Source organism: Cataglyphis hispanica, chromosome 13 (assembly GCF_021464435.1).
Source record: "Cataglyphis hispanica isolate Lineage 1 chromosome 13, ULB_Chis1_1.0, whole genome shotgun sequence".
Classification (NCBI taxonomy): domain Eukaryota; kingdom Metazoa; phylum Arthropoda; class Insecta; order Hymenoptera; family Formicidae; genus Cataglyphis; species Cataglyphis hispanica.
The window spans coordinates 2,416,591-2,439,720 of record NC_065966.1 but is presented as its reverse complement, the minus strand read 5'-3'; the positions used below and the strand labels follow the sequence as shown (position 1 = coordinate 2,439,720).

Below are 23,130 nucleotides of genomic sequence, written 5' to 3'. Positions count from 1 at the left end.
ACATATATATTTATGCGCATACATATTGCGGATTTTTTATATTTTTGAATATTCTCCGTAATCGGTTAAAGAAATTGCGAGACCGGTCGCGAATGGGTGGAGTATCTTTTTAGCGGCAATTTTTTTCTTCCTTTAACACTTGTTTCACGCAACGAAGATTGCGGCACAAACTCTCTATTTGGCTACGTTGTTACCATGTGTTACAACGCTTGTTGGCGCGCGCGCGCGCGAACGGCTTCCGGCTTTCCAATCTTCTTGTCTGTCCGCCGTACTTTGCATATTTCTTTACATAGGCGTGTTCCTTTTCAGCGAGGATGCGGAGCGTTTTGTAGGCAACGCGCGTAACGTATCGAACAGTCCGAAAGTACCGTAAGCGACGCGACACGACGCGACGCGACGTTTGTCCCGCATACCGGGTGTCGAATTCACAGGCGCGTTCGGCGGCGTTAATCATTCTATTTCGAGGATCCCGAGGAAGAAGCGAACAGTGTGCATTAGTAGACGCGTCTCTCATACTGACGTCAAAAGTCGAATTTCTAAGCCAACTCCGTTTAGTCTCGACCAATAATCTCGCGGTTCACCAGCCAATTTCCACCGTCACCTTCGTCGGCTTCCTCTCATTCCCCTTTTATTCACTCAAGTCGAATATTATGCTCGGCTTACGATCGTGAGCAAAGTATGTGCACGCATCGCAACGCTCATCCATATTCATGCTAATTTCCATGCGGTTGTGCCCGTGAACGGTCGACTTTATTTTGCTTTTAATAATGCCGTTCAACCGATGCATCACATGCCTGATTTATGCAATTCATTAGCAACTTTTTTCTCGTCTCGCACAGGTAAAAAAATGGTCTAAAAATCTTTAGTACTTTTATTTAATCGGAGTATATTTGGTAAATGTATAATCAGAAGATAAGATTATAATTGTGATAAAGTAGAATCGATGCAGTATTGCGACAAATGTGGATGTGACGAGAAGAAAAGGAGACATAATAATTGAAAATATAAGAACACATTGATTTTTGGAGATATTTCGAACGAAAGACGAATGCTTGATATAGAACGATGTTAAACGAGCTTCTTTTATCTCTTTACTAGATAAAATACGTGCGTCATTTTTTCCGCGAATTTATTCACTGTTTTTTGTTCTTTCAAAGCATTTTTCGACCATTTTTATGCTTCGACAAAATTATTAATTAAATTTGTATTAAATTATTAATTAAATTTCTATTTAAAAAAAATAGCAGCGTTTTATTTTGTTTATGCGAGTTAGCCTGATTTTTTCTGCGCGAAAGTTGCAAAAATTTATCGTACTCGAGAAAAAAAAAAACGAATTAAAACAGTAGAGGAAAAATATTTCGGTCCGCGCGATGAGAAGGAAAATGGGCGACACTGAAAATCCCGGGAACATCCTCGATGGAGGAGAGAGCCATCGCGAGTTAGAAAAGCCGCAAGAACACAGTGGGGAAAAACAGTAAACGAGCTTCTCTTTCCGACGACCACGCTTTACGGTACCTTGGACCGCGAATAGCGCGTACTGGTAACGCTTTTACGTTGTACATCGCGCCTGCTTACTAACGCCAGCATTACGTTCGTCATCGCAGTTATGTGGCGGTTACAGACCGGTTCTCCTTTTTTATTTCCGCGCCCCGTTACAATCTAATGGCAATTTTCTGACCCTCGCGTAACACTCATCATCTCGATCCACTCGGATTTGTCATTTATTGAAACGCAGATGGATGTTGCGGCGGATCACACGGTTTCTTTTTCAGTCCGACATTATCTCCGTTGAAAAATAGGATCGTTGAAAGAAAGGAGAGAACTGGAGTTATAATAAAACGAAATCTCACGCAAAATCATCTCGAGAAAGGCTTTTTTCATAGAATATTCTTTATGAATATTTTTTTTTTTTTAACGAACAAGAGATATAATGGGGGAAACTCAGGAATGCCTCCATTGTCTTGTATGAGAAGAAGGCGTCTCGTCACGAAAGAGCCATCATTACGTGTTCGGGGTTATCGGCCCTTAACTTGTAGATCAGGAATAAATCCATCGATGGTATAATGCGACCGGGGTAGTTTACGAAATTACGGGAGGTCCCGTGGGAATCGTCATTGGGGGAAAGAGGAAGGAGAGGCACGAGATGGCGGGAAACGCGCGCGTGGAGTGAAAGGAGAAGCCAGATGAGAGGTACACGAGGCAAGAACGGTAAACAAGCTTCTTTCCTTGCAACTCGTCGACTCGATTTATGGGGCTCCGCTGTCCGGTCCACGACTGCCCCGGCTTTGTATTGCGAGCGAGTACTTTCTTTCCCCGCGTCGTGATTTCCCCTCGTCTCTTTTTCCCTCTTTCACGGCACTTTTTCCTCGTCCTCGCGGACAATCTGTCGTTTTGTAAACCGCCGCGTATGAATTTTCTTCAATCTTCCGCACGCTTTATCGTGTCTCGATCCTTTTCCGGGGGGAATTCTAGTGAAGAAGGAAATATATATATATATATGAGCATCTATTTCTTCGTTTTTTAAATCGATGTCTTCGAAAGAAAGAAATTTTTTATGTATCGCGAATCTCGGACGAGGTATCGACACGCAATTTTCGAATAACGAAACTATCAATATTCGATACTTTTGCGATTGTAGGATTGTCAATGTCGCGACGCTGGCGTCACAATTATTTGCTTTTTCTTTGCGCGGCGACGAAATAATTACTTGGACAATATATATAACTACGGAAGGCGCCATTATATCCGGGCCGGAAAAACAGTCTCCGTCTCGGATACATGCGCCGCGACTTGTTTCCTGCGGTTCTTCTCTTTCGCGCCGAACTTTTGGGAAAAGTGAAATATTTTGGTCGAGATTGCTTAACTCGGCGATATCACTTTCGATACACCCCCACAGTTTGTTAGATGTATCGCTATCCTTCTCTCTTCTCTCTTTTCTCTCTATTTGGCATATCATATCCTCTCATTCTTAATCAATTCCGGAACATTCCACTGTGACATACATTCACACTATGACATAGTTTCATGCAGTCAGCAAAAGCACGAGCAGCGTTATAACATCGAGCTAATTACATTTCATCCGGCATGCCTCGCCAAACTTTGCAAACGATGGTTTGCTTAATCAGGTTACTATGGCATCTACTTGTTTTAATCGACCGTTGTTCGTGATACGCGATTAAGAAGCGCATGGTAACAATGTGTGCGTCCAAGCGAAATTTAATTGATTGATTGGATAATAAGCCTAAAATTTTTACTCGAAAGAGATTGATAATACGCGTTCACATTTAAAATACTTGACAATGTTTCTATGATAATATAATATTAAAGGGAATCTTGTTTTCTATCGAACGATTTGGTTCGATAGTTCAATCGTAACGAATTGATCATCGTGTCTAAATCGCGCCCGAAAAGACTCGAGCTTTCGTAAGATAAATCACGAGGAAATCACCGATTCAAATTATCGAATCACTGAGAAACAAAGAGGTGCAATCGAGAAAAGGATTCAACACCGCGTAATGATCGCATTATCGAAATGGAGCATCGAAGGATTTAATTACCATCTCCCTTCGTCCCGGTCGTTCGCTCTCTCGTTTCTTCTTCTTTCCTCACGTGCCTCTATATCACTTGTGGTACTAGCGTGCGGACTGGTTATGGACTAGTTAGTCGTTGCACTCCTGTGGAGAGTGGACTTTCAGGCGCCTCACGCTACCGATAGACTCCGCGGCGCCCTTTTTTCCAGCCCCCTCCTCTTCACGTGCCTCGCCCTGCTCGTGTCTTTGTCGATTTCCCCCCCTCCTCCTCTTTCTCTCTCTTTATTCTTCTCTTTTCTCTTTGCGTATGAGCGAGGCAACACGTGCACGCATACACAATCGACCAGCACGCGCGAGCGCACTCTATCATTTTGTCATTCGATTTTTCTTGCGCGACGAAGCTCGACGGAACAAACCCCCTTCGCCTTCGAGGGTGGCTGGGAGACTATTTCGGTTCGCGTCACGAGAAGCGCGGTCACGCACCCACATTGGATCGATGAGCGTATTGTATGTAGACGCGAGGTAAAAAATTATAATTTCATAAACGATGCTCGACACAATAGCCATTTTATTAAACGTTATATCTCGAATGGATACCAACGCGCGTGCTGTTTTAATTAATTCACGGGAATATTAAAGATGCGACGCGCTTTTGCGCGATAAACAGAAGTTACGACAATTTCGCACTTTAGAAGGTAATTTTCGTGATAATGGCAGTGTGTAGTACAGACAATATTTCCGACTTACGTACGTCGTTCGCCGGGGATATTTTTGTGCAATCTTGTTAAGGTCATTCTTGGCGTGGCCTCGTAACGGGAAAGAAGGATAAGACGGCCGCGAATCGGAAGTGCGCCCTTTCGCTGCGGAATCATTGCGGTAAATTATTAACGTCGCGTGTGTCCCGGTATCTACTGGGTGGTATCGATTCCGCCGTCCTGCTTTTTCATCGCGTGCGTATGCACACGCGGCATCTAGATACCGTCGCGTCGCTTTAATTTCCATTTGCATCCCGCCGACATTGTTATTAACCCCGGGACGTATCCTCAATCTTCCGATGCATTAGGATTCTCTCTCTGTCTCCCTCTCTCTCTCTCTCTCTCTCTCTCTCTCTCTCTCTTTGGCAGGGAAATAATTGCCATTGAATTCTTCCGCGTTTTTTTTACGATTCTACGAATTGATTGATCAAACTGACATTCACTGTTATTTGACTGTAAATAATTGACCGACGTTCTTATTTACAAGAATGATGAAAATTGTGCTGAAAAGTTTCCATGACAACTTATACCCATATACTTATTTAGTAATTAGTACAATTATGAGTAAAATAAAATTATTGCGTACAGCTCGATCAATTATTCATCTATAAAAATAGGTAAAATGATATTTGAAATACAAAATAAAAATATTTATATAAAAGGCTCATCTTTTTTCTTGGAATATAAATTACTTGTACAATTTAATGATAATTTTGGCGGGCGGTTTTATCCATCCGCGGCATCAGTGTCTTGTCACAGAAGTAAGAAATCTTATTAAAAAAAAATCTTGTAATCAATGTGTAGAGTGACTGGTTGAATCTGTGATTGCCAATTAGTAGGCAACCGTTCTAATAGTACATACTAATGACCTCATCATCACCTCTGTTGTGCATTTAATGAAGCAGTACAATTTTTCTCACCTGTGCTCACTGTTGAATAATTATTATCGATAGTCTGTATTCGAGATGGGCTCATCGCTCTCTAGGCATTATCCGTCAAATATTTAACTCGCGCATGCTTTACTGTTATATACCGCGATCGTCCGACATGAGAAAACGATTAAAACCGATTCGGCTCTTTCGTCATATGCTTGCGTGCATTATAATCGGTCTCGAATACAACGAATACGACCTAGTTCAGTTGGCGCGTTTCGTTTGCATATTCGGTTTGCATATCTTGCCGAGTACAAAGAGTGCGCTTTACCGCCACGTCGCGGTTATAAAACTGCGGTTAATGTTACGCCACGTCTCGTGAAAATGTGCGGAATTGTAAGAAGTTAATCCGAGGATTTTCAGGAAATTGTTCAATGATCAGACTATTGTAATGAGGATTTATACATTTACATGAAACGAGAATTACAAACTTAAATAATTGTATATGCCGAGCGATCGTGTAAAATTAGTTTATAAAATTATAATTAAAAAAATATCTAGTTTTATCGAGAAAGTAAAAATAAATTTATTAAAAAATAAAATTAATTGATGTTTTATTTATATTATAAAAATATATTTATTAAAAAAGCGGGAAGAGAGAAAAGAAAGAGGAAGATAATTTTAAGATATATAATGTTGCGATACATACATATATATGTATATATATATAGGCTAAGATTTCTAAACAAGATATAAAATCCTTATTTTCCAGTGATTGTTTGATATCGAAAATGGAGATTGGACACAAAAATGGAACTCTGCACTGCAGTCAATATGCAAAATTATTGATTTTAAAATAAGGATTTAATAATTTACTTTGTATGTAACGTAATTAGCGACATTGATATGACAAGCACACGCATTGCAAACGCAATATGCCACCTTACTAGATGTATATCGCGCAAGTTTCTCTCTGCATTCTCTTGTGACTGCCTATAACCTTATATTATGATGTTCCCATTGCCAGGTATAGTCTTGTATTCCGCTCATGTAGCCGCGATTTCTATGCTAAACGCGTCGAGCTATCACCGGCTACATGCGGACAAATGATCAGTCGGCAAGCAGCAACGAGTTTTCATTTCGTTTTCTTGCCGCGATGATAGCTTCGCAATCTGACACGACCAAGGTAGTAGTTTGGAAGCGAGTAATTCGTTGATTTGAATGTACGCACGAAGACACGAGCCATTCGTACGTGAATTTCAGTTGATAAAGCTTATGGTTGCCGGTATTACGGGGGGGATACATCGCGTGTGTGTGATTAGTGATTACCGGAGAACCGAGCGCCATTGTGTGGTTAGCTTCACTGTTCTTTGATCAAACAGACTGATTATGTAATTAATTATTCGCAATTCAATCGTATTATAGTAAACATTTCGGACTGGTGAGCAGATAAACAGTGATTATCGCGTCAATTTATATGCATAATCTCCTCTACATCGATATATTCTATCGAGATTTGATTTATCAATAAATTTATCAATAATGTAGCATATAATTATACGATCTCAAGGGAGCGAGTCGACGAATGTAACTCGTATTTCAGTCGATTATATTTTATTTTTATTTAGCAAAAATAATTTCTTTCCCATGCATATTTATTAACGTGAAATGCATTCGCATTTTTGAAATTCTCTCAATTTATTGCCGATATCTGTTGCATTTCAACGTTAATAAGAGAATTTAATTTCATGTTGGCGTACGAAAATCAATGTATTAACAATTTAACCATTTATGTCTGGGGAGAAAATTAAGAGGTTAATGCCAGTCTGCGTTTATGCCCGCGGCCACACTCGCGGAGAAACTGCGCTAAATCTCTAATTAAGCAATAAATCTTCGGCGGTGTGCGCGCCTTGCGAAGGATATCGACGCACGTAAGAAAGAATTATCTGGCGCGGGGAGAATTAATCGTCGCTTCTATTTTCCAGCGGCAATGGCGGCGCGAGAATAGAAATAATTAAATTCCAATCCCCGTCGGGTTTATCATTCCGTAGATATTTCCGACGCGCTTGATCGGCAATTAAATGCGATTCCTGTCGTTAACTTGATCTGAAAACAACTCTGTGTGTTTCCTTTTGTTTGTATTCAAACGTTTATAAACCAGTTTATTAAAGCTCAGAGACTTGAGAATATTCATTACTATTATTCGATACAATTTACTCGAGAAAAGCATTGATCTGTTTTTCGCGGAACACTCTATAGTTAAATTCGTTTGCATTAGTACGCGTTAAAGAACTGGATAGATTCTGTTCGCTCGCGACAATTTATTAGCCTTTAAATCGCCTTGTTCGCTTTAATGACGTTGATGTCATGGGAAAGCCATTTTACGAGACGACGTCTTTTTATTGCTCTTATCCGGCGTTTTCGTCAAGGGAGCCGCGACTGTCAACGAGGTCGGAAGCGTATGTTAATTTATCGCGGCTTTACGAGCCATAATCCTGGCAAGCGCTTGTGCTTTGTGCGCCACCGGAGACGACGTTTTATTCGAAATTACGGTAAATTCCGCGGCCCGATTATACGACCACGTTAAACAACATCGGCTTCGTTGTTTTTATTCGCGAGACGAGTTCCGCGAGATACGAGAGACGCATTTTCTGACGAGGAATTTCTATCTGTTTCAGGAATAATGAAGAGAGAAGCCGAGGCTGGCGCTATGACAGGTTCTGGAGGTCCAACGAGTCCTCACAAGCGCTATCGACAGGGTGACGATGAGCTTCGTCTTCTCATCCCGAGTAAGGTGAGTGTTGTCGATCGATGTATATACGATATCGTCAAATTAATGTTTTAAGCTCTAAGAGATATGCAACCAATAAAATATCTCCGATACAGAAAATAAAAAATTGCGAAATTTTGCGAATATGGAGATAGTGCCTTGATAAATGAGATACACAAGTTTTTCATTTTTATTTCACAAATATAAAAGATGAAAATACTTAATTATTTACAAATTATTTACAATCCTTTAAACATCTGCGACGTTGCAAATGCTAAATTAAAAAAAAAAAAAAAAATAATAAATTTTCTCTGTGAAATTTTTTAAATCTTGTTTCGTTCGCGAATATTTTATCTAGTAAATATGAAAAATGTCGCAATGTTCAAAAGTTTACTTTATTCTCAGAATGAATTTACAAACAACAAAAGTAGCATATTACTTATTACGCTTGCTAATTTTCATATTGTCAAAGTTAGTAATTTTTTAGAATTTTCTAAATGGAGTTCTTTTCTTGGAAGTCAACGTTTGCGAATAATATTATTACATTCTTGAAATAATACGGAAACACACATTCGCGTTTACGTGTTCTTTAAATCGGAAGCCTAAAGTTCGACAGTCGTCGGCGACGCCTTCGTCTCTTCTCGTGCACGTAAATGTGTATTGCTGCGCACAATGTGGATCGGAGACGACGTGCTTCCCACACGTGTTCGCCACACTGGGTCAATGTATTTTCCAGTCACGCGTATTCGGCCCGGCTGTTTTCGCCGTCTTGGCTGTATCGTTACCGTCTATCCATATGTGTGCAACACGGGACCACCTCCGGCACGTCCGCTCTATCGATGGAACAGCCGGGATTCTTCCGGTCATTGTCGCCCCGCTCGGCGAACCGTTATCAGTTTCTACTTTCTTTCCATCGCGGGAAATCCCGCGGCGAATCTGTATAAAAAAATCTCAAGCCTCCTTCGGTAGACTAACGGAAAAAATCGCATACACGATCTTTTAAGGCAATACGGATCTCTCAGTTGCTTCAGCGTTATAAGTTTCCATCTTTATTATATCGCCGATACATCGCCAGACCGGATGTCCCTCTTTTTCTCTCGCTCTGTCGGTTGGGCGGATATTTTCTTGCGCCATCGTTTCCTCCGCGATACAATAAGACGCGGGAGACGAATATCGCGATTGCAGCGGCCGCCGAGTCTGCTTTCGAGGGCATCGGGACAGAAGTAATATCATGAATCGAGGTCTATCTGCACCTCCTTTCGCTCGATAGTGATTGATTGTAGGCATTGAGAATATCAAGGGGAATAGAACGAAGCACTCGCTTCTTGCGCTTTCTTTGTTCGATGTATTTTCGTTGGAAGACAACGCAGATTTTATCGCGAAACATTTTCCTTTCGTATCTCTCCGTAATTTTCCTCGGCGTATCTTCGGATGTTTTCGAGGGATGATTCATAGCAACGATTCATCGCGAGTTATACCAATTTGCAAAGCACACATAGTTCGCGTACGATATAAACTGTTTGTATATCGCGTACGTTAATAAGCTTAATTTAATTGAGTGACCGATTGTGAGGGTGCAGATAAGAAGCATGTTATCGACACGCGAGCATTCAAAAACACGGCATACGTCGTGTGAAACAATATTTTGACGAGTAAATTGGAATTTTCGTAGGTTGTATTTTCTTAGAGCTTAATTATCGCGAACATCTGTAAATCTGCTGAACGAGAGGAAAGAGAGAAGTTTTCGAAAATTTGACGCATGTTCGCGTGAGGCTTGATGATACGGGACTCTGACGCGACTCAGCGCGACGCGATGCACGTGACATCATTAACGAATGGCCCTGAGCAAGATCGCGCCTTAATTTCCTAATGGACGACAACAACGTGTGTACTACGGTGCGTGCCGGTGCGATTTAATCGGCGCCTTATTGCGATCCAGGCGGTCGACTACGAACGACGTCGCGCTCGATCGCGCTCATGCTCGAAGCTCGCGCTACGTAATCGACGATACCATCGCGTGCTGTCATTAATGCACGGTGTGTCAGGGACGATCGATATAGCATTTCCAATAGCCGTAGCCTTCGTAGAAAGTTGCTGAATTCATAACTTTAATCTTTCTGTGCCAAGAAACTATGTATGTGCACGGAATATTTTACAATTGTTTGAAAATTTAAAAAATTATGGATAGAACTTTGGAGAGAATATGAAGAGTATCTTGAAAAGTTACTTTGGTTTATTATTCTAGTTTATTTTAAGGGATTAGAATAAAAAAACTAGACCATTTTTTATTTTTATTTTATTAGTCACAAATTAAAGGAAAAATTCAAAAAATTTAGCTAGAATTGTTTAAATAATTATAAATTTTATAATGTGTTTATAATGTATTTTAAATATATTTCAGTAAATTAGAAAGCTCGGTCCAAAATATTCAGTAAAGAAGCAATCTTCCTCTACAAAAAGTTTATTATTATATAAAAAGTGAAATATATAAATGAAAAATCGTCCAATTTTCGAAAATTGATTTCACTCGCTTAAATTTAGGCAGCGAATAAAAATTATTTTATGAAAGTATTCTACATATTCTCAAAATGTTATAATTTTTTTTAATTTTTTTGGAAAATCGGAAAACTCTTTTTTGAAAACTGTGCTCGTTATTCTTTCCATCTGCAAATTTCTATTTTGTCGAGGGCGAAGGCGAATACGTAGCATCATCGGAAAACTGCGTAGCCGCATTCCAGCGTCAATACATCATATCATAATACATTGCTGCTTTTGTGCGCATCGAAGTGCGTCCTTGATGTACCTTCTCTCGCAGGAGAAAGCGTTAATTGTCAAATAATACTAGAGTTTATTTAATTAGCCGTTGAAACACATCTGTTATTAAAGACAGCACCGGCCGCGACATTATAAATCTGTCAAAATTTAATTCGATATCCTCGCGATATGTGTCGCATTCCGTCCCATTGTAAGCTGCAATCATTTCGCGCTTTACGAGAAACAATAACAGTAGTTGTTTTCGCAGGTGGCATGAGGAACGATGCCGGAAGTTTGAACTGCGGAAAAATCAAAAACCTAACTAGAGAAGCGAACGTAAAATTTTTATCGCGCGCATCAAACGGGGCTTTCTAGAGAAAGCGAGAAGTTGATGCATACAGCCGTGGCTCTCGTGACGGCAGAACGGAATTTCCGTATTTTCATCCTTGTAAATTTCCTTAGGCGAATTATCTCACTTACAAATTTTTCGCTAATTAAACATTTATTTTTTAATTAAACATAACGCCATAAAGACTGAGGATCGTATAAATGTATCATTGATCGTAATTTTGACGGAAGTTGTTTAATTCTTAGATTGGTACGTCAGGTTTTGATGCATGTGTCATCGCAAGATATCGTATCTCAAATGAAACAATTTATAAAGTTTAGATAAATAAATAATTAAACACAAATAGTATTTAATATTATTATTAAATTTATTAAATTAAAAAAAAAATTTTCTTTGAAATCTTAGTAAATTTTTTAATTATTTGCTCTTATTTTTATTTATTAATTAAGTTGTATTATCTTTTGTTACAGGTTGCCGGTTCGATAATCGGCAAGGGTGGCCAAAACATCACCAAACTCAGGAGTCAGGTAAGCTTTTGCGCTTCGACTCGTTCGTAGTTTCGCTGCAATTTCGTTCCTGTCTTTGTCTGTCTTCTCGCGAAGCTCCTTGTTACGAGCAAACACAAAAAAAGATAGTGGAAGACAAGGATCGTATAAATAATCGAGCAGAAGATCGTAAAAACCGTCTCAGCAGTACAATTTAAAATGCATACTGTTGTATACTAAAGCCACGCATTTTTCCGATCTTTTGACTATGTTTGCGCTTTTAGTTCTAATTCTATGTCGGATTTTTAATTGATTGAGAGTCACTTTTTATTCCGTTTGTCAATTTTCCGGCAATGATTTAATCGACTTGTCATATTAATTAAAAAATCGCAGCTTGCATTTTATTTTTCTCGCCCACCGTCTACGGATCGATGACACGAGTGCCTGTAACATAATTAACCCTTTAGCTCCCTTGAGCTTTTTAACATCATTTGAATCTAAAATAATTATGGTTTATATGAATATAAAAGACACACAGAACGCTAGAGAGTTGATACGGAGATTTATATAATTTGTGTAAAGAACGAAGCATGACAGAGAGAGAGAGAGAGAGAGAGAGAGAGAGAGAGAGAGAGAGAGAGAATGAGAATTACTGCGTGTAAAAGGCTTTATTGCGAGAATTTGTTTGGCCAGGCGCTCGTCTCGTCCTCCAAAGACATTTCCACAGTACGAGCTTCATTATGCATTTGGTTTCCGAAACACGGGGGATGGCTTTTCTCGTCTCTCATGTATATCTTGCATCGTATCAATATATTCATGAGACATTCGTTATTTCTTACAAGGATAGTAGCTTCGTTTGCTTCGATTTTTATTTTCGCGCGCCATACCTTAAAAGCACGAAAATTGCACGCTCGCGATGATCGATGACGAGAGAGCTCGTCCCTCTACCCGGACTTGTCGACGTGGGGCGAGATCGACGAATCCTCTCGTCTTTGTCTGCGCGATCTGATCGATGCATCGCGCAGGTCTCCACGCGACGTTAATGTCGCGATTTAGATTACGAGCCCGAGTCTCTCTGAACGTGTTCGTGTTTTTCAACATGCGATCGGGTCGCCCTGTTTGAACCAAATGAATACATGAATGCGCAGTACAATGTAACATTCCGCGAGCTAGAGTCATCCTTGTTAGTCTTGTGACTCACAATCAATTCATCCGATTAGTCGACTCGAGAATGAATCATTGCATCTCTATAGATCGTTGCAAAATCGGCGGATATCATGAGCGCAAAAATAGCACAATTAAATTTTTTTACGAAAAAGTCATATATGGTTTATAGAATATTTATCATCTGTTTGACGATCTCTTTATAAAGATATCCATCGATTTTGTCGTACATTGTTACTTGAATTTATCATACATGTAATTCGATTCTCCGCGATAACAAATCGACAAAACATACTCCGCTATAAAAAATGATTGAAAAGAGGGGGGGGGGAAGCAATCACGTGTCTTTTGTAGTGTATATGTTCGTAATCGTTAATAAAGTCCGCGATACACGCATTATATCATTATATTACTTGCGTTATCATCTCCCAGGGTCACCATAAGGGTCTTACGGGGGGGATTTCGAGTGCACAACTCGCGAGCTGCGATGCTATAGTGCACTCGTTGCGGGAAGACAGAAGGTTAATCGCGTTAATATCATGCTTTTTATAATAATCGTGCAGTTGTAACGTCGTCGCAAATCAAACGCGTGCACCTCCGTCACGTTTCGACACACGCGTCGAAGACGAAGCCGCACATTCAGTGAGTTCATCGTAACGTTATCGTGCGCACGCACGTCTTCGATTTTTTTGCGATATCTCCGCGTCTTAACACCTGTCGACACGAGTGCGCCCTTCACTCGATAGGACACAGTCAGCGTTTTCTAGTGTAAATGGAAGAACGTTGCGAGATAACGCTGAAATAGCGAGATTCCAGGCGACTGCGTGCTCCGAGATGGATACAGTATTTTGGGAATGATAATTGATAAGGGGAAATCAGTTTTAATTATAAGATAATTTGAGAAGATCCTGCCTTTCAATGATATCTTAAAAATTTGATAGATATTGAATATATAATATAATTGGATTAATATTAATTCGTGTAATTAATTTTTTATTCTTAATTAATGTGATTTATTTGCCGAAAACGAATACGGTCGTATAAATTATTAGTATAATACGAACGTTTAATTAGTTTGGTAGAATCGAGAGAGGATCTTAAATTTATATATATATATATATATATATATATATATATATATATATATATATTTTATCCCCGGTATAAATGTGGCACGATTCGTCGAGCACTATTCCCAAAGAGTGCTGTATCCGTGAAAACCATTGGAGAGGATCTCTCGACGATTCATTTCCAGTTTGCGTTGCTATTCTGGCGGCCTTCTCAGAAACCCCTCTTTACGCGAAATCTCTCATCGCTTTGTGGAGTTTGATGATTGGAGCGGATGCTTCACAAACTTCCACGAGCGACAATATGCTTGACGTTAGAGGGGGCTGCCTCGGTTGTGTGCAGAAAAATATTGGAAAGTCGTAGAACGCGAAAAACTTTGCTCGTGTGCGCTGCAAATCGATGGATAAATCTTATCCGCGTACAGTACAGATACGAATAGTACAGATAATAGTTACATATTTCTTGCGCGCGCGGAGAATGATCGGAAGAGATAGAAGAGTTACCGTCTTATACCGCTATAATTTGCCGTCTATGCTTTGGATAGTAAAGTTATTTCCGTTCGTAGATACGCGAGCTATCGCGCTCGTCTAACCGCAGCATCCTCGTTTCTTCGCGAAAGTTTCCGATTTATGTCGATAAAATTTTTCGATAGGGGGATTATCAGTTACACGTACACGCGAGACGAGGCTCACTCGCAAGAGTTAGGCGGGGGACGCTTAATACACTTCTTAGCTTAAAAATTAAAAATTCGCTTGATCAACGACACTTCGTTAGCAATTAAAATATCTTACGGACCGCTACGTAGAGCAGACATCAATTAAGTGTCGCGCACCGGGAGAGGAAAGTTATTCGAGTGCGCCTTCGGAATTCTTAATGGCTTCGAGGGGACGAGGGAAACGGACGATACCCCGGCCGCGGTCTTTGCCAACATATGATACAAGTACGTCTGTCGGCTAAGCATTTCCTTGAAGAGGAAAGCCGTGGTAAGGCTCGCTGTTACTTCACGAGTTGTCGGCAAATCGTATTACGAATCTCGTGAAAGAATCAACCGTTCTCGAAACTTGAAACTTTAATCAAATAATCGTTAGCTTATTGTGCGAATACGAAACGCGGCAATTCTTGAGACGCGACTTTACGCGGAAGAAAATACAACAAATACATATCTATTTGAAATATATACAAGCGCGATTTTTCTGTTACTCGACTTGCCAATATTTTTCTCGCTCTCTCACAATCCAGAGACGATAATGAAAGAGAAAGGGGTTTAAGGGAAGGGAGGGTGGGGAGGGGGAGGAGGAGGGGAACGGGAATGAGTCCGTATAGAGCGGAGAGGACGCGGAGAACGCGGGAAGAAGGGGGATTAGGAGCTTAAGTCGCGAAATTAATCCAGTCGTCAGACGTGATGTCTAACTTGGTTGATGGTTTGTGCCCTGGCCCCGCCCCAACCCCGGCGTTGCCCCCCTGGCGTTGCCCTGCCGTTGCCCTGCCCGGAACGACGGACCCCGACTCGATCGGCAAATGGACCACCACGACCCTACCAACAATCGACAACAACCACCAACCAACCACCAATGAACCAACCACCACGGCCCAATCGACAGTACAAAGCCTCAATCATTGTACCCGATTGCCCCGGACCCGAACGGTAATGACCAACACCAACTACTTAATGTTCTTATTTTTCTTTGTCTCTAATTACGAGGTACCTATTAAGAACGCCTGCGGAATCTGGCGAGCAAACAAATATCTCTCTCTCTCTCTCTCTCTTTCTGTCTCTTTCTCTCTCTTTTCTATATTTTCTATATACATCATTAATTTTTCACCTTCTGTAATCGATTGTACTTTCTCTCTACTGTGCTTTTTTGTTTCTCTTCTTCTCTATCTAATTATCTGTTTATCTATTTATAGAGATTTATATCCTTCTATCTGTCAATCTGTCTGTTCATTTCTGTTAATTTGTCCATTTTTTTTTCTGTCTCGTGCGATACCGTATTTTTTTTCTATCGGCATATTATTTTTGTAACGCGACGACCATCTATTTTTAATACGCTGTCTACCATCGCGTTTATCTTCATTCTGTGTATCTTTGTAGAATTTTATTTTTTGTCAGTGTCCTCGAATAATTTCAAATCGCGTAAAATACATCGCGAAAGAAGAAGAATATTTCGAAATATTCTATATATTTTTTTTTAACACACATTTTTTTTAGCACATTAGTCGTTTTGTAAATTTCATTGATACATTTTGGAAGAGTTTTTTTTTTTTTTTCCGATTATCGCAAACTATGTCGTGAAAATTGTCTCATTAAATTAGGTATCTTTAAGAGCAGCGTGTGTTCCTCTCGTACGACTTTTAAGAAATCGTGATCGCAAGAGTGAAAACCGCTAGATGCTGCGTCGTTGACTGCACCTGTCGTTGGCACGCGATTGCGTGAATCGTTTGTTGTATCGTTCCACACAATGTTTCGCGCCTTTCGCGAATTACATTCAATTCATTTTTGTGTTTCATGACAAAAAAATCAATTCAGTACCATATCGGAAAAACAAGCCAATGTGTCATCGGCAGTTTCATCGTTAGATTGCAGTCGAATTTTTTTATACACCTAAAATTACGCGACGCGACGACACGACGTGATGAAAGAATATCTTGCAGAATATTTTTTTTAAACATGCTTCGCATACGCGGGTCTAGAGAAAAAAAAATCTACTCGATTATTTGTATTAATCAAACTAATCGTTATTTTGCGTAGGAAAATTTCATTAATTTTTTTTTATCTTCATTCTTTTTATTTTCTCTTTTTTTCATTTTTATTTCTTTTATTTTTTTTCTTCTCATGTGCGCTATCTTTCTTGTTTTATTATTATTATTATTATTAGTATTATTATTATTATTATTATTATTATTATTATTATTTTGTTTTTCTTGCGTAAGCGCCACGTGATAAGACGTGTGCGATATCACTCGACACCCATACACGTTTATACACACACACGATGTCGGGGATATGTTTTAAACGATGTCTGTAATATGTGGCTAACACGGAAGCTAATATGTGGTATGTGACGCACGCGGCCTTAAGGCCGGTTCAATGTTAAGGATTGTAAATAAAGGTATTATTATCGTGTTGAAAAAAAGCTATAGATACAACATTAAATAAAAATGGAGAGAGGCATACATTTTTTTCATTTCAATTAAGATCAGAAATAAAGCGTAAGAGCTAAACTTTAAATCGTAATGAGAAATTCACGGGTGTCACATTTACGCGATCAAAGTAGCAATTTCAACGCGACAAAATACCTTCTTTAGATATCTGGCCTCGATAAGTGGTTGTCTTCCATTAGAAATATTCTGACGTTGATTAATTAACACGCCAAGTCGAAAGTCATTACCAGTGCACAATTAATGCCGCGCACTCGATGTGTCCCGTCACGGAGAGAAGAGAAAACACTCTTGACAACGACAATTTAAACTTACGCAATATAAAGCCATAGTGTTTTGGGTGATTGTCGTGTCCACCACTTCGTGGTCGTTTATATGATTTTACGTACGTTGGGTATATCGCGGATTTCGATCTACACACCCGTCGGTCGTTCCTTTTTTCCCCCAAGAAATTATGTCGCGCGGCGCGCGCAGGTATTAACGCGAAATTTATCTTCGTCCTGGGACGGCAATAAATTTTTTTACCGCCGACGATAAAGCTCCTCGAGGATGCCCCTAATGCGATTTCTATTCGCGGCAGTACGATCCGGCCGGGAATTTCGCCGGCACGTAACAAAAGGCACTTTCGAGTTGAGAAAGATCCCGAAATGACAGCGATAGCCGGTGTTTTTTACACTCGACACAACGGGCAGATGAAAGATCGAATGTTTCGGAACAGGTTTTTTTGACGTGTCGAGGGTTTTAAAAATCATCTCTCAAGTCGATTAATTGCTTAAGGAACTTATTTAAAAAAATAACTTTATATGATATATAGTTTCTTTTTTCGCTCGATTGTCATTAATTGCACAATTGATTCATTATCACATCTTCTCTCTCGATAAGACGATGACACGTGTAAATGATCGAATTTCTTCTATATTTTTCGTGGAATTGCGCGACCATAAAACATTCAGCTTCGAATTCTTCAACGTTTTATGTGCTATGAAGTCTAGATCGCTCGTATAGATCTCGGACAGTTTTCTCTTTCTCTTTCCTTCCTTCTCATATAGTGCAGCGTAATCACAAACGTCTGCCATGAAAGCTATTCGCGAGTCCACATATGTACATGCGTATTCTGCGATTCATGAAGGGATGACTTTCGACCAACCCATTTTGTAATTATCTGCATCATAACGCTATATAACTCCTCGATTTAGCTTCTTTAGAAAATATTGCACCTGCATAAATTTTACGTACTTCAGTCTCGACTTTTTTAATCAAAGTGATTCGTGTAATCATTTTATTTTGTCTTTAAACTGGGTTGTAAGTAGGAAAAGATGATGTCATTCGCTTTCGCGATCGAGAATGTCGTCGGTTAGGAAATTCCTAAGGAATTTTCATAAAATATACGTGAAAAAATAAATGTAATATAAATATATTTGCGAATATATATATAGAATTACAGAGATGAGAGAAAATTAGCTAAAATTACAAGGTTGCGAAACAAGAAGGAAATCATTCTCAGACAAGCGCGTGAATATTCGCGGTTATTAAATCGTCGATCGGATGCTTCTCTCGCCGGCAGAACGAAAAGAGGATATGCGACTTTGGTGATATATCCATTCGAATGGAAGGATACGCGATTTCGACTCGTTATAACAGGAAAGGAAAACGCGGAAGTGGACAGCGAAAAGGGACGACTGATAGAGAAGGACTGATGAAAGAGAAGAGGGTCTTTTATCTCCTCGTATCGATTGGGATGGATTCGTGTCGGTTGTCATCCCCAAAAGTCCCATGTTTGTTTTCTTAAAGCTACGGAGAAAGGAATATGCAAAAGTACCGTCGTTCCCCCGCCTTTCGAAAGCTGGAATGTATTGAAGGTTATGATTTGAAAAAAATAAGATTGTTATTCTGCGCATGGCAAAACAGTTTTTCGAAACTAGATTCGCCAAGAATGAATAAATCTTCAAATAAAAGTTGAAATAACAACGATATTAAGATAGGAAGGGGGAGACAATATTCAATTTTTTTTTTCGCTCGTCGTTCTCAGTCAACAATGACAAATAGATCGGTATGAATTACCTTGAACGAATTGGACCGGCAGTATTTTCCGCGACGCGCAATTCGCCCCGATCGATGTCGCGCGTAAATATGATCGAAGCTGGGATGGATGTAGGTCGGGAAAATAGCGCGAGGACGAATCTTACGATCGATCGCCGCTCGCGGAAATTTCGCCGTTTCGGTTCTTACACGCGACAGCCCGAAATTATTCATATCGAATTTAAAATGAATTTATTCGCCAAACTAATAAATTTTGAATCCTTTTAACGCATATTGATTCAATAACGCCTATAATGTATGCAAAATATATTCGATGAAATTATCTTGTACATTAAACGTCTCTTACCTCTCGATTAAATATTTATAGCGACGCTTCAATATGCAGATAATTTTGGAAAATCCACGTATACTAGCAGTTATTAATAAAGAATGGTGTCACAATTTGGCGGTCGCATCCGCGTTAGAATCGATATAGGAACGTAATGGCGCCGGGTTTGCGGTGCCCACTGTGCTAATTGCATGCACGACGAACCGCTGCTGCGGTACATGGAGCGTGACGCATCGGGGAATTTGCCATTAAATTTTTATCGATTTTAGCGTGTAAGCCTTTTGTCGTGTCGCGCGACATCATTTTATCGTAGTAAGTGTCGGGCAACCCTCAACTGTTACAATCGAGAGTTTAACATACGGAATAAAATATAACATTTATAATGTATACAGCTAAATATCGCGATCGAATGCGACGTATATTAGGGCATGCATCCAGCTCCGATCGACCCACGCGCATTTAATTACTCCCTACTCCATCGGAGTAGACGTGTCGGAATTTCACCGGCGCCGTTGTTCAAAGCGCACTAACGGGTGACGACGAAGTACATATATCGAGGGGTAGGAGGGGAAAGGGTTTGGCATCACTGGTTGATGTAACACACGCGTACGTCATTCGCACGGGACTGTATGATCAATAGCACGTACGCGAGAATTTACGTCGCCTGGTAAGATCAGTGTAATTCTGGGGATCCTTCTGATTCTAGGGTACTTACCATCAGCTCGGACCTGCCCACCGTTTTGCAAGTGCTGAACGAGGTCGTACCTAATTTGGAAGAGGTGAGTAAGCCAAAATTCTATCTCTTTATTTGCCTTTTTTTTTTTTTATTAAAAGAAACACCGTTATGAAGACCGAGAAAGAAAGGATATTTTCAGGATATTTTTCTTACGAAAATAATTTTTTTTTTTTTTTATAAAAATCTTTTTATTGATTTACTTTTAAAAAATAATTAAATAATAATTGATAATAATCTTTAATAAATTAATATAAAAGGAATCTTTAAAATAAATTAATATAAAATATAAATAAGAGATTTTTTAAAAATCCTCTTTAGCAGAGAAGAAAGGATACCTGGAAAATATTTCTTTTTCGGTTCTTTGACTTTGTGATATTTTTGAAAAATATATGATATTATGTTTTTTCTCCTAATGAAATTAACGAATAATCTCGCAATGACAAAGGGCGTATACAAATAATATATTGAAATTTCCACGATTTATTGTAGACACGATTTCAGAACGGCTCCCGTCATGGCAGCGACGAGATCGATGTGCGCATGTTGGTGCATCAGAGCCAAGCAGGATGTATCATCGGCAAAGGGGGTCTGAAAATCAAGGAGCTCCGTGAGGTGAGTCATTTATTGGATAATTAGTCACGATTCGTCAAACGACGTAACTCGTTTTTCTCATCGAGCAAATGTTGCGCCATGATATTAATTTCGCTGGAGATTATTGCGTTCCGGTGACTTCGAGAAACGAGAGACGACGGTTGACAAGCGCAAATTGAAAACGGAAACGAGAAAGCGTCAAAAAACACACTGAAATCTTTTTACATTTTCAAACTTGTAAATTAACTTCCCGGATATTTAATTTATCAATTTATGTGTAACATCGAAGTGGCAACGTAACAGCTTGGAAGCTTTATTAAAAATCCAGGCTTCTCGTTGAGAGTTTTTATTTTATTAACAATTTAACGACGATCGCGCGTTTCGTTGAACGCAAACACCATGGTCGATTTATAAACATTAAATGTATATTGACTTATTAACGAGAACAGAGAGTTCTCTTAAAAATTTTGTGAGACAAGTTTGTTTATAATATATTCATCGAATTTGTTTAAGAGTTTGATTATAGACACAAGGGAATTTCATATGTCTAGACAGAAATTTCTAAGACAATAAAATATCTCAAATACTTTGAGACACAGTATAGATTATGTTGCACAGATCCTCGAAAAGAGGATGCTGTCGTCTCCGTTCTGAGGACGCCAAGAAAGCGGCGTGCTCTGAACGACAATTAAGTTCCCTTTAATTAGCGATCTTTCCCCGACATCGTGGCCCCGATTTTACATAACGAGCTCCATGCTCGGGTCTGGGTCTTCCCGTGAAGGGTCTGCCTGACTAGTTGGCCCATTCTGAAATATGCAACGTGGCCAAGTGGCTTGTTACGTTTCGCGTTCACGAGAGAAACAAAAATGGAATGTACCCGAAGCGTCCTAGCTTTTGTCCCCGCCTCGAATCGGTGAACGCTTGAGCCGCGTCAAAGTGGTGCTGTGCGGCCTCTTTCGTCTGTGTCATCTCGTTTCTCTTGCCCTTCCTCTTCAAACGATTCCGTCCATCGTTGTTCTTTCGTCTCGTGCCCGACGAGAACTCGTCGCCGACGTTTGTGTATTCGAAAGGTCGATATCTGGAAAGCGGTCATTTGATGGCAATGCTTCTTTTGCGGGAGATCGTGTTATTTTGCAGATTCATATATCGAATGAGACCGAAATACGTAGATAAAACAAAATTAAATAAAAGAATAACACAGTTTACAAATTGTTGTTGTTTTGAAATTTTAATTGGCTATGTTTTTGTAGCGATGCATGTTGATTAATTAATCAATTATGAAAACTCACGAGAATTTTTGTTTACCGCCTATATTTCTCCGCTATTGCCGTCATTCCCCGCTGGCAAAGCAAATTTAGCAAATTCCATATGGCGCCTGTATACTCGCGCAGCGTGGAATAATGTTGTTTGGCAATTTGCTGAAAACTTATTCGTAATTTCGTCAGCCTTAACATCAGTTCCCCTGATGAAGAGCAGTCGAGATAATTAGTCTATTAGAGCTTAGTTAATTGCTGCGTCAGGTAATACATTTAAACGTATTGCTCGAAGGGGAAGAAGAGTCGGAACAATCGAGTTTTGAAGTATTATCGGTGGCGCCGATATAAAATGGTAAAGATAAATTAGAGTGAGCTTTAATCAATCGGAAACAATTTTCACTTTACGTATGTGATGTCTCATACATCACACCAGCACTAAACGAAAGGAACTTTTGATCTTGGGTACTTTTTTTTCTTTTTTTTTTGTCGTTCAGTGACTCATAATTACGCTTTGAAAAATACGAAAAAATGCTTTCGCTGAATTTCACTATTAAAAAAAAATCAGTGTGTGTGATATAAATAATGAAAGCAGCGAGTCTTAGCGGACCCTGTATTTCTACCCCCCTCGAACGGGGGCGGAAGACGCGGCATCGCCACTCGGCGACATCGCCGAACCATTTTATTTCGATTCGCGGGGGCTGGTAGGGATAACTTTATTGATTTCGAACGGGATTCCGGCGCCCTCTTTTTTTTTTCTTTTTTACCACGTCATCGGGGATTTCCGCTGCCAGAAAACTCGCGGCACTCCGATCGGGAGAGATAAAGATTCGAACGGGTTGTTTATTATTCCGCGCAAGTGTGTGCAACGCTCGCAATTGTCCCGAATTCTTTTTTCTTCGTCCTCCCCGATCGGCGAGGGAAAATGTTTTTCCCCTTCCCAGTCGTGTGACTGGCCTTTGTAACGGAGTAAAGATTGTCAAAACGCGCGCGTAATTACAAATTGGCTCGCAATTTTCTTCGAAAATTTGTCGACTGACCGAATTCGTGCTCTATTTATCGCGCGAATTATTTCGCGATCGGTACAATTGCCCTTTCCGCGAACAATTCTCGCACGAGGATTACGAACGATCAGGATTTATCGACTGTTTTGAAGCGCGCGCGACCGCGATGCGAGGTTATCATCCCTAATTAACCCCTTGAGAGTTGCAGTTGCTCGACAACAAACTGATTAACCGCGTTAGCAGTACGGTTACTTCGATCGACAATATAACTC

The 23,130-nt window shown here is 39.9% G+C and overlaps 1 protein-coding gene across 11 annotated transcripts in view; it reads left to right on the top strand.

Moving 5' to 3' along the window:
• LOC126853951 (heterogeneous nuclear ribonucleoprotein K) overlaps positions 1-23,130 on the top strand; it is an 83,632-nt gene that overhangs the window by 33,245 nt on the left and 27,257 nt on the right. For 10 of the 11 annotated variants that reach the window (XM_050600211.1, XM_050600204.1, XM_050600210.1 and 7 more), the window contains 5 exons: positions 7,836-7,951; positions 11,501-11,557; positions 15,349-15,392; positions 19,981-20,053; positions 20,500-20,622. In XM_050600211.1, the coding sequence (XP_050456168.1) occupies positions 7,841-7,951; positions 11,501-11,557; positions 15,349-15,392; positions 19,981-20,053; positions 20,500-20,622 (408 nt within the window). In that variant the 5' untranslated portion in view covers positions 7,836-7,840. The remainder of the gene's footprint in view (positions 1-7,835; positions 7,952-11,500; positions 11,558-15,348; positions 15,393-19,980; positions 20,054-20,499; positions 20,623-23,130) is intronic. The other variant, XM_050600213.1, reaches the window with a different exon arrangement.